General features: G+C 42.4%; 1 protein-coding gene across 3 annotated transcripts in view; it reads left to right on the forward strand.

Annotated features, from left to right (window-relative positions):
- Nucleotides 1–17,932, forward strand: part of IFT81 (intraflagellar transport 81) — a 97,258-nt gene that overhangs the window by 59,663 nt on the left and 19,663 nt on the right. For all 3 annotated transcript variants that reach the window (XM_004053880.3, XM_004053881.5, XM_055359022.1), the window contains 2 exons: nt 9,634–9,762; nt 11,338–11,427. In XM_004053880.3, the coding sequence (XP_004053928.2) occupies nt 9,634–9,762; nt 11,338–11,427 (219 nt within the window). The remainder of the gene's footprint in view (nt 1–9,633; nt 9,763–11,337; nt 11,428–17,932) is intronic.

Raw genomic sequence — 17,932 nt, forward strand, 5'->3', positions numbered from 1 at the left:
CAGCCACTCGGGAGGCTGAGGCAGGAGAATGGTGTGAACCCCGGAGGCAGAGCTTGCAGTGAGCCGAGATCATGCCACTGGACTCCAGCCTGGGTGACAGAGCGAGACTCCATCTCAAAAAAATAAATAAATAAATTACAAATTAATGGATTTGAGCCTGTTATTTTATCTCTTCAACCATCAGTGGAGTTTAGTGATAGCCACCCCAGTTCCATAGTCCTTATAGTTACTATTTCTCCTCAAATGCCAGAAACATTACACCGTCTAGTGCATCTTTGTATCAGTTCAGATCCTCCAAGAAGCAGACACTGAGATGGGATTACATGTACAAGAGATTTATTGAAGGACATACTTATGAAGGATAAAGGGAAGGGAGCAGGAGGAGGCAGGGAAAGCCTTCAGTCTCTGATACAGGTCTGACACCTGTGAAAGGAAAGGGCAAAGGAAGATTGGGTAGAAATAGCCTCAAACTTCAACACAACTCTGAGAAAGTTTTGGTCAGGTTGATGGAGAGTTCCTGAGCCAGTCACCTATTAGAGGAGTCCCTTGTCAGGCAGGGATGGGCCAACACTAGTACTACTGCCGTACTCAGTCATTGGCTAAGAGCAGCTCCAGGGAAGCATAGCGTTGGTGCAAACATGATGATGGACCCAGAGGGGCAGCAGCTATGGATGTCAGTCAGCTCTGTTCCTCTCAGCCAACTCTCTTGAAAGCAATCTGAGCCATAAATTTTGTTGGCCACCACAATCCCCATCCACCTGTATTCTTCCCCAATTCACCACAAGTGAAAGTCTTATTTATTGCACTGCTGCAACATGCCTGGGACTGTCAGTACTCTACCTGCCACAGTAAGAGTCCTTAGTTCCATTTAGCCAGTGAGTGATTGCACTCTAGTGCTTATGCCAGAGATTATGATATACACCCTTGACTGATTACAGTCTTCACTAAATTTTTTTTTCTTTTTTTTGAGACAGAGTCTCTCTCTGTTGCCCAAGCTGGAGTGCAGTGGCACGATCTCAGCTCACAGCAACCTCTGCCACCCCAGGTTCAAGTGATTCTCCCGCCTCAGCCTCCCAAGTAGCTGGGACTACAGGAGTGCGCCACTATGCCCAACTATTTTTTCATATTTTTTTTTAGTAGAGACGGGTTTTCACCGTGTTAGCCAGGATGGTCTCAATCTCCCGACCTCGTGATCTGCCCACCTCGGCCTCCCAAAGTGCTGGGATTACAGGTGTGAGCCACTGCACCCAGCCAGTCTTCACTAAATTTTTACTATTGCCATGTCCTGGGCAATGCAAGAACCTAAAACACTTTAACTTTGTTTACCTCCTTCCCATATTTAGTGCTATTGTTGATAATATTTTTTTAATTCTAAATATAATTTTCTTGAGAAGGGGTCTTGTTCTGTTGCCCAGGCTGGAATGTAATGGTACAGTCAGAGCTCACTGCAGCCTCAACCTCCTGGGCTCAAGTGATTCTCCCAAGTACCTGGGCCTACAGGCGTGCACTACCACACCCAGCTAATTTTTATGTGTATTTTTTTTTCAGACATGGGGTCTCACTATGTTGTCCAGACTGGCCTCAAACTCAGGGGCTCAGGCAATCCTCCTACCTCAGCCTCCCAAAATGCTAGGATTACAGGTGTGAGCCACTGTGCCAGGGCCTAGATAGAATTTAAATCGTACATGATATTATGTTCAATATTATTCTAGATTATCTACCTGTTTACTCTTTTCATGGTTCTTCTTTTCTTCCTTCATCATTATTCTTCTATTGGTATCTGTCTAATGAGCTCACCTTAAGTATTTTATTTAGTTCAGGTCTGCTGAAATCTTCTCAGTTTTTGTTTTTCTTAAGACACCTGTATTTTACCTTCATTTTGAAGCACATTTTTACTGAATGTAGAATTTTTGGTTGGCAGCTATTTTCTTTCGGCACTTTAAAGATTTAATTCCATTGTCTTCTGACTTCCATTATTTATTTCATAACATCAACTGTACATCTTGTTTGTTTGTTTGTTTGTTTGTTTTAAGGTAGACTGTTATTCTCTGGTTTTTAAGATCTGTCTGTGTTTGGTTGTTCAGTGGTTTTACTATGACTTTTCTAGGTGTGATTTTCTTTTTTATTCACCTGGCTTAAGGTCTGTAAAGCTTCTTGAATATGTGGCTTGATGTCTTTGTTCATTTTTGAAAAGTTCTCAGCCAATGTTTATTTATTTATTTATTTATGTCTTTCTTTCCTTTCTTTCTTTCTTTTTTTATTTGTTTGTTTTTGTTTTGTTTTTTTGAGACAGGGTCTCACTCTGTTGCCCAGGCTGGAGTGCAGTGGTGTGATCTCGGCTCATTGCAGCCTCTACTTCCTGGGCTCAGGCGATTCTCCCACCTCAGCCTCCTAAGCAGCTGGGACCACAGGCCCGAGCCACCATGCTCAGCCATTTTGTGTGTGTGTGTATTTTTGGTAGTTTTTTTAGAGACAGGGTTTTGCCATGATGCCCAGGCTGGTCTTGAACTCCTGGGTCCAAACGATCCACCTGCCTCGCCTCCCAAGGCTGGGCTTACAGGCATGAGCCACCATGCCCAGCCCAGTATTTCTTCAATTATTACTACAATCTCATTCTGTCCTCTTTTACTTTAACTCCAACTACATGCATGTTGGACATTTTCATCATTTTCCATGTATTTCTTATGGGCTTTGTGTTTTTATTTTTCTTTTTTTCATTTTCTATTATTTTTTTCCTCTCTGTGATTCAATCTGTATTTTTTTCTACTGTGCTATTTTTCCAGTTGATTAATCTTCTTCTTTTTTGTGTGTCTAGTCTATTATTTAATTCATTTGTTGAATTCTTAATATCAGTTATTGTATTTCTCAGTTTTAGAATTTCATATGATTCAATTTTATAGATTGCAGTTATTTGTAACATTCTTCAACTTTTTGTTTATTTTCTTGAATATATTAATCTCAGCTATTTTAAAGTTCATGTCTGAAATTTATTTGAGCACCTATTCCTGTTGTTTGTTTTTGTTTTTGTTTTTGTTTTTTGAGACAGAGTCTCACTCTGTCACCCAGGCTAGAGTGCAGTGGTGTGATCTTGGCTCACTGCAACCTCCACCTCCTGGGTTCAAGTGATTCTCCCACCTCAGCCTCCTGAGTAGCTGGGACTACAGGCACCCACCACCACACCCGTCTAATTTTTTGTATTTTTAGTAAAGACAGAATTTCACCATGTTGGCCAGGCTGGTCTTGAACTCCTGACTTCAAGTGATCCCAAAGTGATGGGATTACATGCATAAGCCACTGTTCCTGGCCATGTATTTTTTTCTCTTGATTTTCATTCATTTGGGCCTATTACTTTGCTTACTTGGTAATTTTTTATTGAATGTTGGGTGTAAAGTGTCATTAAATTTTAGAAGCTCTGACTATATTTGTTTTTCTATAAGGAGGATTTAATTTTTTTGTAGAAAGTTACCTTGATCAAGTTGAGGGTAGCTTTTTTGTTTTGTTTTGTTTTTTGTTTTTCTTAAGCTGGTATTTCTCCAGTTTTCTCTTAATCCAAAGATATAGTTCTTGTACCTGTGGTAGAGACTTTAGGAAGTGGTCCTTACTCCAAGGATGTAGGTCTTACTGCTAGGTTATAGACCTTCTAAGGAGTAGACCTTCTAGGTTTTCAGCTGATAATGTTAGGCATTTACCAAAGCCTGTGCACCCTGGAAAGTCCTGAATTCCTACCTTTATCTCCGTAGTACTGTGAGACTGCTACAATCTTTGCTCAGCTCTTTAATAACCCATCTGCTCGGCCGGGTGCGGTGGCTCACGCCTGTAATCCCAACACTTTGGGAGGCCGAGGCGGGTGGATCACGAGGTCAGGAGATCAAGACCATCCTGGCTAACACGGTGAAACCCCGTCTCTACTAAAAATACAAAAAAGTCTCTGGGCATGGTGGTGGGTGCCAGGAATCCCAGCTGCTCGGGAGGCTGAGGCAGGAGAATGGCATGAACCTGGGAGGCGGAGGTTGCAGTGAGCCGAGATCGCGCCACTGCACTCCAGCCTGGGCGACAGAGCAAGACTCTGTCTCAAAAAAAAAAAATTAAAAAAAAATAACCCATCTGCTGATTTCCACTTGGTGTTTTTTTTTTTTTCAAATAACGAACATTTATTTCTTGCAGTTTCAGAGGCTAGGAAGTCCCAGATCCAGATGCTGGAGTGATCTGGTTCCTGGATGGACCAACTTCCAGGTTTACAGATGGCCACCTTCTTGCTGTGTCTTTTCATGGTAGTGAGAAAGTGTGCATCTTTCTTGTGTTTCTTCTAATAAGGACACTAATCCTATCATGAGGGCTCCAGCCTCATGACCTAATTAGCTCCAAGAAGCCACATTAGGGATTTAGAGTTTCAACATAGGAGTTTTGGCAGGTGATTAAAACATTCAGTCCACAGCAATGTGACAAAAGTTGTTTCAAGCCAACAGTACCAAGTTTAAATCCAAATTCAGGAGTCAGTTCAGCTGAAATCTTCCTCAGCTGTCAGCAACACTAATAAAAAGGGGAGGAGAGGCCGGGCGTGGTGGCTCACTGCCTGTAATCCCAGCACTTTGGGAGGCCAAGGTGGGCGGATCACGAGGTCAGGAGATCGAGATCATCCTGGCTAACACAGTGAAACCCTGTTTCTACTAAAAAATACAAAAAAAAATTAGCCGGGCATGGTGGCAGGTGCCTGTAGTCCCAGCTACTCCAGAGGCTGAGGCAGGAGAATGGCGTGAACCTGGGAGGCAGAGCTTGCAGTGAGCCGAGATCACGCCACTGCACTCCAGCCTGGGCAACAGAGCAAGATTCCGTGTCAGGGAGAAAAAAATTTAAAAAGAGAGGGAGGAGAGGAGACAGTTTAAATCACTTTTCTTTCCCTGGAATCTGTCTTGGAGTCTGGAGTATTGGACCTTTCACTGAAGCATATGACTAAAGCAGGTTTACAGACAAGTTTTAGGGGATTTATAAACTCCCTGAAATTTACCCAACAGTTGTATCTATATATTTGTATTTTTTCTTTTTTCTTTTTTTTTTTTTTATTGATCATTCTTGGGTGTTTCTCACAGAGGGGGATTTGGCAGGGTCATAGGACAATAGTGGAGGGAAGGTCAGCAGATAAACAAGTGAACAAAGGTCTCTGGTTTTCCTAGGCAGAGGACCCTGCGGCCTTCCGCAGTGTTTGTGTCCCTGGGTACTTGAGATTAGGGAGTGGTGATGACTTTTAACGAGCATGCTGCCTTCAAGCATCTGTTTAACAAAGCACATCTTGCACCGCCCTTAATCCATTCAACCCTGAGTGGACACAGCACATGTTTCAGAGAGCACAGGGTTGGGGGTAAGGTCACAGATCAACAGGATCCCAAGGCGGAAGAATTTTTCTTAGTACAGCACAAAATGAAAAGTTTCCCATGTCTACTTCTTTCTACACAGACACGGCAACCATCCGATTTCTCAATCTTTTCCCCACCTTTCCCCCCTTTCTATTCCACAAAACCGCCATTGTCATCATGGCCCGTTCTCAATGAGCTGCTGGGTACACCTCCCAGATGGGGTGGCGGCCGGGCAGAGGGGCTCCTCACTTCCCAGTAGGGGCGGCCGGGCAGAGGCGCCCCTCACCTCCCGGACGGGGCGGCTGGCCGGGCGGGGGGCTGACCCCCCTACCTCCCTCCCGGACGGGGCGGCTGGCCGGACAGAGGGGCTCCTCACTTCCCAGTAGGGGCGGCCGGGCAGAGGCGCCCCTCACCTCCCGGACGGGGTGGCTAGCCGGGCGGGGGGCTGACCCCCCCCCACCTCCCTCCCGGACGGGGTGGCTGGCCGGGCAGGGGGCTGACCCCCCCACCTCCCTCCCGGACGGGGCGGCTGGCCGGGCAGAGGGGCTCCTCACTTCCCAGTAGGGGCGGCCGGGCAGAGGCGCCCCTCACCTCTCGGACGAGGCGGCTGGCCGGGTGGGGGGCTGACCCCCCCACCTCCCTCCCAGACAGGGCGGCTGGCCGGGCAGCGGGGCTCCTCACTTCCCAGTAGGGGCGGCTGGGCAGAGGCGCCTCTCACCTCCCGGACGGGGGGCTGGCCGGGTGGGGGGCTGACCCCCCGACCTCCCTCCCGGATGGGGCGGCTGGCCGGGCAGGGGGCTGACCCCCCCACCTCCCTCCTGGACAGGGCGGCTGGCCTGGCGGGGGCTGACCCCCACCTCCCTCCCTGACAGGGTGGCTGCCGGGTGGAGACGCTCCTCACTTCCCAGACGGGGTGGTTGCCGGGTGAAGGGGCTCCTCACTTCTCAGATGGGGCGGTTGCCAGGCGGAGGGTCTCCTCACTTCTCAGACGGGGAGGCCGGGCAGAGACGCTCCTCACCTCCCAGATGGGGTCGCGGCCGGGCAGAGGTGCTCCTCACATCCCAGACGGGGCGGCGGGGCAGAGGCGCTCCCCACATCTCAGACGATGGGCGGCCGGGCAGAGACGTTCCTCACTTCCTAGATGGGATGGCGGCCAGGAAGAGGTGCTCCTCACTTCCTAGATGGGATGGCGGCCGGGCAGAGACGCTCCTCACTTTCCAGACTGGGCAGCCAGGCAGAGGGGCTCCTCACGTCCCAGACGATAGGCGGCCAGGCAGAGACGCTCCTCACTTCCCTGACGGGGTGGCGGCTGGGCAGAGGCTGCAATCTCGGCTCTTTGGGAGGCCAAGGCAGGCAGCTGGGAGGTGGAGGTTGTAGCGAGCGGAGATCACGCCACTGCACTCCAGCCTGGGTACCATTGAGCACTGAGTGAACCAGACTCCGTCTGCAATCCCGGCACCTCGGGAGGCCGAGGCTGGCGGATCACTTGCGGTCAGGAGCTGGAGACCAGCCCGGCCAACACAGCAAAACCCCGTCTCCACCAAAAAAACACGAAAACCAGTCAGGCGTGGCGGCGCGCGCCTGCAATGGCAGGCACTCAGCAGGCTGAGGCAGGAGAATCAGGCAGGGAGATTGCAGTGAGCCGAGATGGCAGCAGTACAGTCCGGCTTTGGCTCGGCATCAGAGGGAGACCGTGTAAAGAGGGGAGAGGGGAGAGGGGAGAGGGGAGAGGGGAGAGGGAGCTCCACTTGGTTTTTGAGAGCCTTACTCTGCTTGTGCATATCCTAAGATTTGGTAATGCCTGAAGAGGACACTGCATACAGAATTTGGGGCTAATTCTCTGTAGTTCCCTCTACCCCATTAGGTCCCAGTCCCATTGACAGGCCAGAATCTTAACTCCTCTTCCATTCTGTCTTTCCTTGTCTTTCTTTCCTTTTGGTTCTTTCATTCTTTTTTGAACTCTCTTCAATACAGTTTTCACGCTTACCATTCCACTAAAATGTCTTTTGTCAGGCTGGGCACAGTGGCTCACGCCTGTAATCCCAGCACTTTGAGAAGCCAAGGTTGGTGGATCATGAGGTCAGGAGATCAAGACCATCCTGGCTAACATAGTGAAACCCTGTCTCTACTAAAAATACAAAAAAAAAAAAAAAAAAAAATAGGCATAGTGGCACGCGCCTGTAATCCCAGCTACTTGGGAGGCTGAGGCAGGAGAATCGCTTGAACCCGGGAGTCGGAGGTTGCAGTGAGCCAAGATCACACCACTGCACTCCACCCTGGGTGACAGAGCGAGACTCCGTCTCAAAAAAAAAAAAAAAAGTCTTTCGTCAGGTCACCAGTACCTTCACATTGCCAAATCCAATGATTAATTATTAGTCCTTTTCTTACTTGACCTAGTAGCAGCATTTAGCATAGTTGATCATTCCATCTTCCTGTAAAACTTCTTCTGTCTTCTAAGACACTACACTTTCCTGGTTTTTCTTCCTAACTAACACTCCTATTCCTATTCTATTGCTGATTTCTTATCATTTCTTTAAATGTTGGGGTTCCCTAGGCTTAGCCCTTGGATCTGCTTTCTATCTTCACTTCCTTGGTGATCTTATCCTGTCTCATGGTTGTAAAGGCCCCCTCTTATATTGTGACAACTCACCAATTTATATCTCCAGCCTAGATTTCTCCTCTAATTCTAGTCCTTTTTAAAATTTTATTTATTTATTTATTTATTTTTTGAGACAGAGTCTCACTCTGTTGCCCAGACTGGAGTGCAGTGGTGCAGTCTCAGCTCACTGCAACCTCCACCTCCCGGGTTCAAGTGATTCTCCTGCCTCAGCCTCCCAAGTAGCTGGGATTACAGGTGCCCACCAACACATCTGGCTAATTTTTGTATTTTTAGTAGAGACAAGGTTTTGCCATGTTGGCCAGTCTGGTCTCAAACTCCTGACCTTAGGGGATCCACCTGCCTCAGCCTCCCGAAGTAGTGGGATTACAGGCGCGAGCCACCACACCTGGCCTAATTCCAGTCTTACACATATAACATCTTGACCTCTCCATTTGGATATCTAATATATATTTCAAATTTTTAACATGTCCAAAAATAAACTTCTGATCTGCACCACCTCCTTAAACTAGTCTTCCCCATTCTTCTTCCTCTCAGCAAATGGAAACTTCATCCTGTTAGTCTCTCAAGTCAGAAACCTTGAACTCATTCTTTATCCTTTACTTGCGTTCACATCCCTACATCTAATTTGTCACATTATCTTGTTTGATCTGCCTTCAAAATATACACAGAACCATTTCTCATTATTTCTGTCACCACCACCCTGATTCATGCTACCATTTTCTTTAACTTGAACTATTGAGACGGTCTTCTAATTGGCCTCCCTGCTCCTACCTAGCCTGATCTCAGCACAGGTGTTAAAGTGATCATTTTAAAATTGCCCTAACTCTGAACCTTTCAACAGCTGCCTATCTCATTTTAAAGAAAACAAAGCTCTTTCATCAGCTTAAAAATAAGATAACAATACGACTTATTATCTAAAGTAGGATACTTTTTGAGAGTGCAAGGGACAATAGATGTACACTGAGACCTAGCAAACCAGCTGAGCCCCATGTAACCCCTCCTTCACCCCCACCTTATTCTCACTGCACCTCCTTACTGTTTCTTGAACTGGTCAAGTTTGCTCCCAGCTTTTGCACTTGCTGATTCCCTCACTTCCTATGGGGCTTTGCTCAGATGTCATCTTCTCAGGATCATCTTCTCTGGATCATCTTCTCTAACCACCTTCTGGTTATACTATATTTATTTATTTACTTATTTACATATTGCTTATTTATTCCCACTAGTAGTAAGCTCTGTGAGGGAAGGGATTTTTTTTTTCCTGTTCTATTCACTGCCGTATACCTGGTGCCTAGAACTGTGATTGGCACATTTACATATATAATAAATATTGGATAAGTGAACATATCATTTGAGAATTCATTCTTTCATCAAATGTTTATTGAATGTACCCTATGTTTTAGGTTCTGTGCTGAGTACATAACATTATTATAAAGTCTACGATTAGAAATACTTCCTATGTACCTGAAGATACCATAGGTTTATAATATACAAAGGCATGTAATTGAATGAAATAATAATTGAAGTCAATGAAGATTGTCCTTTAGGATTCTAAACTAATTAATTCTATTTACAATTTTTTGTTATGTATGAAATTTATACATTTCTTATGGGAGCCAGCAAGATTTTGACATGTTTTGTGGCCTTTTTATTTTTTACTTATAGCAAACTATGGAGGAGAAAAAGGGTATATCTGGTTATAGTTACACCCAAGAAGAGCTAGAAAGAGTATCTGCACTGAAGAGTGAAGTTGATGAAATGAAAGGACGAACATTGGATAATATGTCTGAAATGGTGATGATACTTTTATTTAAATTTTCTTTTATTGTTTAGCTAGAAGGCTGGTGTTTTGTGTTAGTTTTATTTTCAGTGAAACATTCACCTGTTAATTTCTGCACATTACATTCTTTCATCTTTTTTTTTTTTTTTTTTTTTGAGGCAGAGTCTCACTCTAGAGTGCTAGTCTCACGCTAGAGTGCAGTGGCATGAATTTGGCTCACTGTAACATCCACCTCTGGGGTTCAAGTGATTCTCATGCCTCAGCCTCCCAAGTAGCTGAGACTACAGGTGTGTGCCACCATGCCCGGCTAATTTTTGTATTTTTAGTAGAGACAGGGTTTCACCATGTTGGGCAGGCTGGTCTCTACCTCCCGACCTCAAGTGATCCACCTGCCTCAGCCTCCCAAAGTGCTGGGATTACAGGCGTGAGCCACTGCACCCGGTCTCATCTGTCTTTATCAATCTCTTTTGAATTTTTTTCATTCTAGTAAGGTTGTTCAAATTCTAATAGTTTATGCATTTTCTGTTTTTTTAATGTGCAAAAGTTATATAACATTAAAGAAATATTTAAGAAGAAAAATAAATTTTCCCAGATCATACCACCCTAATAGAATTATTTCATTGTTGTGTATGTTCTTAGAATCTTTCCATTTTCAGGACTCGTATTCAATCAGATTGCACTAGTACACTTTCACCAGGCATTAAAATGTTGATATCTTATATTACTTGTTGGTAAATAGCTGCCCCAAACCCTCAGAGTACCCCCCTCCAGTTGTCTTGTCCACATTGGCCATTCCCCCAGAACCCTCTGGATCTCATCACAATCTAACTCCTAAAAAGGTTAGCATGTAAGACCCTGTTCAGGCCAGACACGGTGGCTCACACCTGTAATCCCAGCACCTTGGGAGGCCGAGGCGGGCGGATCACGTGAGGTCAGGAGTTCGAGACCAGCCTGGCCAACGTGGTGAAATCCCGTCTCTACTAAAAATACAAAAATCAGCCGGGCGTGGTGTCGCACGCCTGTAGTTCCAGCTTCTCAGGAGGCTGAGGCATGAGAATCACTTTAACCTGGGAAGCAGAGGTTGCAGTGAGCTGAGATCACACCATTGCACTTCAGCCTGGGCAACCAAGCAAGACTCTGTCTCAAAAAAAAAAAAAAGACCCCATTCATCTCTCTGATTGGTGTCCATTCTGATGGATCATTACTTATGCTATTTGGACTATACTGTAGTATTTTGAATATCACTCCATCTATATTTATGTATATTTTATATGCCTACATAAATAATACATCATGATTATAGTTGTATAGGGCAATTTTTAAAATATATTTATTCAATGTTAAATTATAAAGATTTTCCCGTAATGGTTTACAGTCTTGAGAACTGACATTTTGAATGATTAAATAGTATAGTATTCCATCTTGCTGAGGAATCAGGATTTTCTAAAGCACTTCTCTGTTGTTTGGGACTGAAGTAATTTGCAGTTTTTTGCTCTTACATTTAACACTGAAATTAATATCTTTATGCATGTAGTATTTTTCTTTTTTGAATTCTTTTTTAGGTGTTATACTTTTTGTTCAAATAACAGGTGAAAAAACTGTATTCGTTGGTATCTGAAAAGAAGTCAGCTCTTGCCTCAGTTATAAAAGAGCTACGACAGTTGCGTCAAAAATATCAAGTAAGTTTTTGATTTTATCAAGTAATTTGATTTTATGATACTTTTAGTATTCTATCTTATTCACATGTGCTAGTTAGAACCCTGAATATTTTACTTGGGTAATATAGAAAACAAATTATCATTATTACGTTATTGATACAATTCTTCAAAAGAGAATTAAAACATGACATACAGGCCAGGTGTGGTGGCTTATGCCTGTAATCCCAGCACTTTGGGAGGTTGAGACAGGAGGATGATCACTTGAGCCAGGATCGAGACCAGCCTGGCTAACAACAAGACCTTGTCTCTACAAAAAATAAAAAAATCAGCTGAGCTTGGTGGCATGCACCTGTAGCCCCAGATTCTCGGGATGCTGAGGTGGGAGGATTGCTTGAACCCAGAAGGTCAGGATTGCAGTGAGCCATGATCATGCCACTGTACTCCAGCTTGGGTGACAGAGTGAGACCCTGTCTCCCATCCCTCCCCCCAAAAATGACCTGCAAGGGTTTTTGTTTAATTTATGCTGCTTATTTAGCCATAAATTATTGGAGGCAGAGGAGATGGAGAAAAAGCAGTTTAAGCTGAAATGCACAAATTCAGCCAAAGGAGATTTTTTTCTTTAAATCATATGGACCTTAAAGCTATAAATATGAAGTCACATTCTTCTGTGTCCAGGTAAAAAAGCTCAGAGTCTGCCCACAAGTGGTGACAAGTTAACTTTAGATTAATGAACTTGCACTGCTAGGAGGCACGGTGCACAGCAAACTATGATAGATTATGAGAAGTGATGAAATACCATTACTTGGAAACTAGTTCTAACCACTGCTTTAAAGATAAATTGTCAGAAGGTAAATGCCCTCTACAAATCCAGATCAGGCAGCCTCCACCATTTGACATTCACTGTTCTCTATTTTTAATACTATATTTTTAACTCGTTTAACTATATTTAATACTTGAAACTACAAAAATACATTATGACACTTTCAAAGAGCAGGAATACTTAAAAATACGTAACTTACTTTAATGGACAACCCTGAACTATTAGGAAATTTTACAGGGAAGTGTTAATATATTTCCTTTGTGTGATACTTGCATTTTTTTCTATATTTGAATATTAACAGCTGTTTGAATATTAGAGCATCACAACTGGATTAGTCTTTTCTCTCATTGCTGTAAATAAATACCTGAGACTAAGTAATTTCTAAAGAAAAAAGGCTTAATTGGCTCATGGTTCTGCAGGCTATACAGGAAGCATGATGCAGGCATCTACTCACCTTCTAGGGAGGCCTCAGGAAGCTTACAATCATGGCAGAAGGCAAAGAGAGAGCAGGCATATCACATGGCTAGAGCAGCAAGGGGGTGGGAGGAGAGTCCTCACACTTTTAAACAACGAGATCTTATGAGAACTCACTCACTATCATGAAAACAGCACCAAGAGAATGGTGCTAAACTGTTCATGAGAATTTCACCCCCACGATCCAATCACCTCCCACCAGGCCCCACCTCCAACATTGGAGGTAACAGTTTGACGTGAGATTTGGGCAGGGACAGAGATCCAAACCATATCAACAATGAAAGATGTCTAACTTATATTTATCTAGATCTATTATAGTCATCTAGAATTAGAATAGCATTTTGAAAAGTTTTATGTTTATTTTCTTAGGAGCAGTTCTATAAATTATATGTAATTAAATGGAATAATTATATATAATTGCTAATATATAGGAAAAAACTGAAATATTCATTTTTTTTTATTCATTTAATTTTTTTAAGTAGAGATGGGGTCTGCTGTTGCCAGGCTAGTCTCAGACTCCTGGGCTCAAGCAGTCCTCCCACCTCAGACTTCCAAAATGCTGGGATTATAGGCGTGAGCCACCACACCCACCCTGTTTATATTTTAGAGTATGCAATCTGATAATTTTTATTTTCAATGAAATATCTATTATTTATTGATTACTTTTTCATATAAAAGTAAAATCATGTTCTTAGCAATAATTAAAGCTATACAGAGTTATTTAAGGAAAAGAATAAAAATTATTTCTTTCAGCATCCCCAGCACATGACTTAACAGCTCCATATGTATTTTCCAGAAATTTTCTGATAATTAATGAACAGATAATTATTTAATAACTACCTTAAATTTGTTCTCCACACTTCTGTTCTACTTTCTAAAAACAAAAGCTTTTTTCAGGAGGTGGGGGGACTGAAATCAACCATGACTGATACCAAGATCAAATTATCTGCTTTCTTTTCTTTTAACATTTGGTTGCTGTACTTTTTTTGCCCACCTTATACTTTCCACTTTTAAAAAAAGTATTTTGTTTCTGATGTGTCTCTTGAATAGATCTTGAATTAGGTTTTGCTGTGTCATATCATCTGAAAGGTTTATTTTAATAGGTAAATTTATATATTTATTAATATGCAGATACATTTGGTTTGGGTGGTATTACTTTATGTTTGGCTTTCAATTTTAAAGCCTATAAAAAATCTCCTTCTCCTCCTTTTTCCCTTCCTCACTCATCCCCTGACTTCTCTCCCTCATGTGTGTGTGTTCTGGCTTATGGTTTAGTTTTAGCCTTTTAACTCTACTATTCATTATTTATTTCTTTAGATGGCATCTATTAATCCCCACTGTGAGAAGTCATGAAATTGATATATTTCTTGTTCCTCCTCCCTTCCTTCCCTCTCCTCTAGCACCTGATTTTAGTAGATTGTATTGTCTTAGTGTTTGCCGTTATACCTTGAATACACTTATAGTATGACTTGTTAGCTTTAAATGATATTCTTTGACATTCCCCCACCCACCTCTAGCAATTAAAAAAATGAGGAAACCAGCTTACTTACTCTGCCTTCCACCTTCTTTTCCCTTTCTTCTTCCTGAAGGCTTTGTTGTATCATTTCTATCTTGTCACTGCATATAACATTTACATTCTCCTCTGTTACCCTACTTCTCACTTTGGTTTTCAGCTCTAGACCTGTAATTATTAGATCCAGCGCTCATTACCAATTCACTGACTGCCCTTTGTCTCACTTCTCTTTTGATTGCCTGGAACTTGTCCTCTAGTTGAGTCCTCCAAAAAGACTCATAAGAACAATATTCCCTGATGAGTTCTTGCATGTTCTAGTTTATTGCCTAAACATTTCAACAGCCGTTTGACTATTAGATCATGCTTTCCTTCCTTGACGATTTTTTTTTAAGTGTAGCTCAACAATCTTCTAGGGTTAAATGTAGCTATGGAGAGATCTGAGGCCAACTTAATTTTTTTGGTAACTCGATCTTGAAAAGAATGTCTATTTTCCAGTTGTTGAGTACAGGGTTCTCCCTGTGTTCATCAGATCAGGCTTATAAAAGCGGTGTTCTAAACTTCCTAGTGAATGGGTAAAATGTTTCACGGAAACTTTGTCAGATGAAAAGAGTTATGTAGATGGATGGTGGTAATGATTGCCCAACATTATGAATGTGCTTAATGCCAACTGAATTGCACACTTAAAAAATGGTTAAAATGAGGCCGGGCGCGGTGGCTCACGCCTGTAATCCCAGCACTTTGGGAGGCTGAGGCGGGCGGATCACGAGGTCAGGAGATCGAGACCATCCTGGCTAACATGGTGAAACCCCGTCTCTACTAAAAATACAAAAAATTAACCGGGCGTAGTGGCGGGCGCCTGTAGTCCCAGCTACTCGGGAGGCTGAGGCAGGAGAATGGTGTGAACCCGGGAGGCTGAGCTTGCAGTGAGCTGAGATTGCGCCACTGCACTCCAGCCTGGGCGACAGAGCCAGACTCCGTCTCAAAAAAAAAAAAAAAAATGGTTAAAATGGCAAATTTTGTTATGTGTATTTTATTACACCAAAAAACCAAGACAGACCAGGTGTGGTGGTTCATGCCTGTAATCCTAGCACTTTGGGAGGTGAAGGCGAGTGGATCACTTGAGGTCAGGAGTTCGAGACTAGCCTGGCCAACATGGCGAAACTCTGTCTCTACCAAAAAATACAAAAATTAGCCAGCTATGGTGGCACACACCTGTAGTCCCAGCTACTCGGGAGGCTGAGGTGGCAGAATCGCTTGAACCTGGGAGGCGCAGGTTGCAGTGAGCTGAGATTATGCCACTGTGCTCCATCCTGGGTGACAGAGCGAGACTCCGTCTCAAAAGAAGAGAAAACAAACAGAATCTTCCTGGTTAAAAAACAAAAACCAGCCCAGGGTAATAGCACATGCTTATAGTCCTAGCTACTCAGGGGGCCAAGGCAAGAGGATGACTTGAGCCTAGGAGTTCGAGACCAGCCTGCACAACACAGTGAAACCTTGTCTTTAAAAAAAGAAAGAAGGAAAAAAACTTCCTGTTGAATTTTATGTTCTGTCTTTATTTTTAAACTTTATTCCTTATTATGGTACATAATGGTTTTTGCCTTAGAGTATTATTTTGTCTACTATTAAAGCGTATATGCCAGCTTTCTTATGATTAGTATTGCTTCTTATTTCTGTTTGCTTTAAGCTTCCTATGTCCTTATTTTTGTCTTATGTATGTCTCATAAATAGCATGTAGGGCCAGGAAGCAGTTGCTCATGACTGTAATCCTAGAACTTTGGGAGGCTGAGTTAGGAGACTCTTGAGCCCAGGATTTCAATACCAGCCTCGGCAACATAGCAAGACTCCATCTCTACAAAAAGTAAAAAAATTAGCTGAGCATGGGAGCACACACCTATAGTCTTAGCTATTGGGAGGCTGAGGCAGAAGGATAGCTGGAGCCCAGGAGTTCGAGGTTGCAGTGAGACGTGATAGCACCACTGCATCCAGCCTGGGTGAAAGAGTAAGACCTGCACTCTAGGTAGATAGATAGATAGGTGAGTGGGTAGATAAGTAGATAGGTAGGTAGGTAGATAGATAGATAGATAGATAGATAGGTAGGTAGATAGATAGATAGATAGATAGATAGATAGATAGATAGATAGATAGATAGGTAGATAGATAGATAGATAGATGTATTTTGTGTGGGTGTAGTTTCTTACATCCAGTTTGAGAATCTGTCTTTTAAGTGGTAAGTTTAATCTCATTTATGTTTACTCTAATTTTTGAAGCATTTGAATTTTTTTCTATTTTGTACATCCTATTATTTACTGTGTTTTCTCTTTGCTTTTTTTTTTTTAACCATCCATTGTACCAATCCTGTTTTCTTTTCTCTTTTTTCCCTTTTTTCTGTTTTTTTATCTTCTATTCTGATATTATTTACTCTTAGGTTTTTATCATATATATATATATATATATATTCCTCACTTAACAAAGTCTAAAGTTGTTAACATCTCCACAATACAGGAACTTTAGAATAATTTGACACCCTCTTCTACCTTACATGTGCGTTGTTATCCTCCGGCATTTTTTTTATTTATTTGTTTGTTTTGTTTATTTATTTATTGAGATGGAGTTTCGCTCTTGTTGCCCAGGCTGGAGTGCAATGGCGCAACCTTGACTCACCGCAACTTCCGCCTCCTGGGTTCAAGCAATTCTCCTGCCTCAGCCTCCCGAGTACCTGAGATTACAGGCATGCACCACCACACCCGGCTAATTTTGTATTTTTAGTAGAGATGGGGTTTCTCCATGTTGGTCAGGCTGGTCTCGAACTCCTGATCTCAGGTGATCCGCCCGCCTCAGCCTCCCAAAGTACTGGGATTACAGGCATGAGCCAGCGTGCCCAGACCTTATTTCTTTATTTGTACATCTCTAAAAGTAGTTGTTATAGTGGTTGTTAGCATTATAATTACAACTTTATATAATCATTCCCTGTTTAGATTTACCTATATATTTAGCAGTTTTCACCATCACTGCTTGTATTTTACTCCTTATTTCTGGATTCAGTTTTCTTTTTCCTGAAATACAATTTCCTTGTTTTGTGAGTGTGCGCGTATGTGTGTGTTTAGTGTTTGCAGTAAAGAATCATTACAATAAGTAAGCCATCTTTTTTTTTCTTCTTTTAAATAATGGCTTGGTCAGAAAAAAAAAATTTCATGCTTTCTTTTATTTTGTTGAAGGGTCGGCTATCTGTTTATCATTTATTTTTAGGTAATATCTTCCCTATAACTGGTTTTCATATTTTTATCTTTTTCTTTGGTGTTGTCCGGATTTCAGTACCATGTTTTGAGTGTATATTTAGTTTTATTTACTTTTCTGAATTTGTGTTTTGTGTCTTCCATGAATTCTGGAAAAACTCTACATAATACTTTCAGATATTTTCTCTCCCATTTTTTGCGGTCTGTTTTCCAGCTACTCATACTAGAGATATGTTAGAGATATTTATTCTGTTCCCTGTTACTTAATCTCACTTTCATATTTTTGTCTCTCTGTGTTGAATTCTAGATAATTTCTTCAGCTCTGTGTTTTAGTTCATCCTTTTATTTCCTCAGAGGTGTCTAATATTGTTTATTTCATCCACTTAATTTTTAATTTCAATGACTGTCTTTTTCATTTTTATTTTTTCTCACTTTTTCTTTCTTTCTTTCTTTCTTTTTTTTCTTGAGACAGAGTCTTGCTCTTCG

This window comes from Gorilla gorilla, chromosome 10, assembly GCF_029281585.2.
Source record: "Gorilla gorilla gorilla isolate KB3781 chromosome 10, NHGRI_mGorGor1-v2.1_pri, whole genome shotgun sequence".
NCBI lineage: Eukaryota > Metazoa > Chordata > Mammalia > Primates > Hominidae > Gorilla > Gorilla gorilla.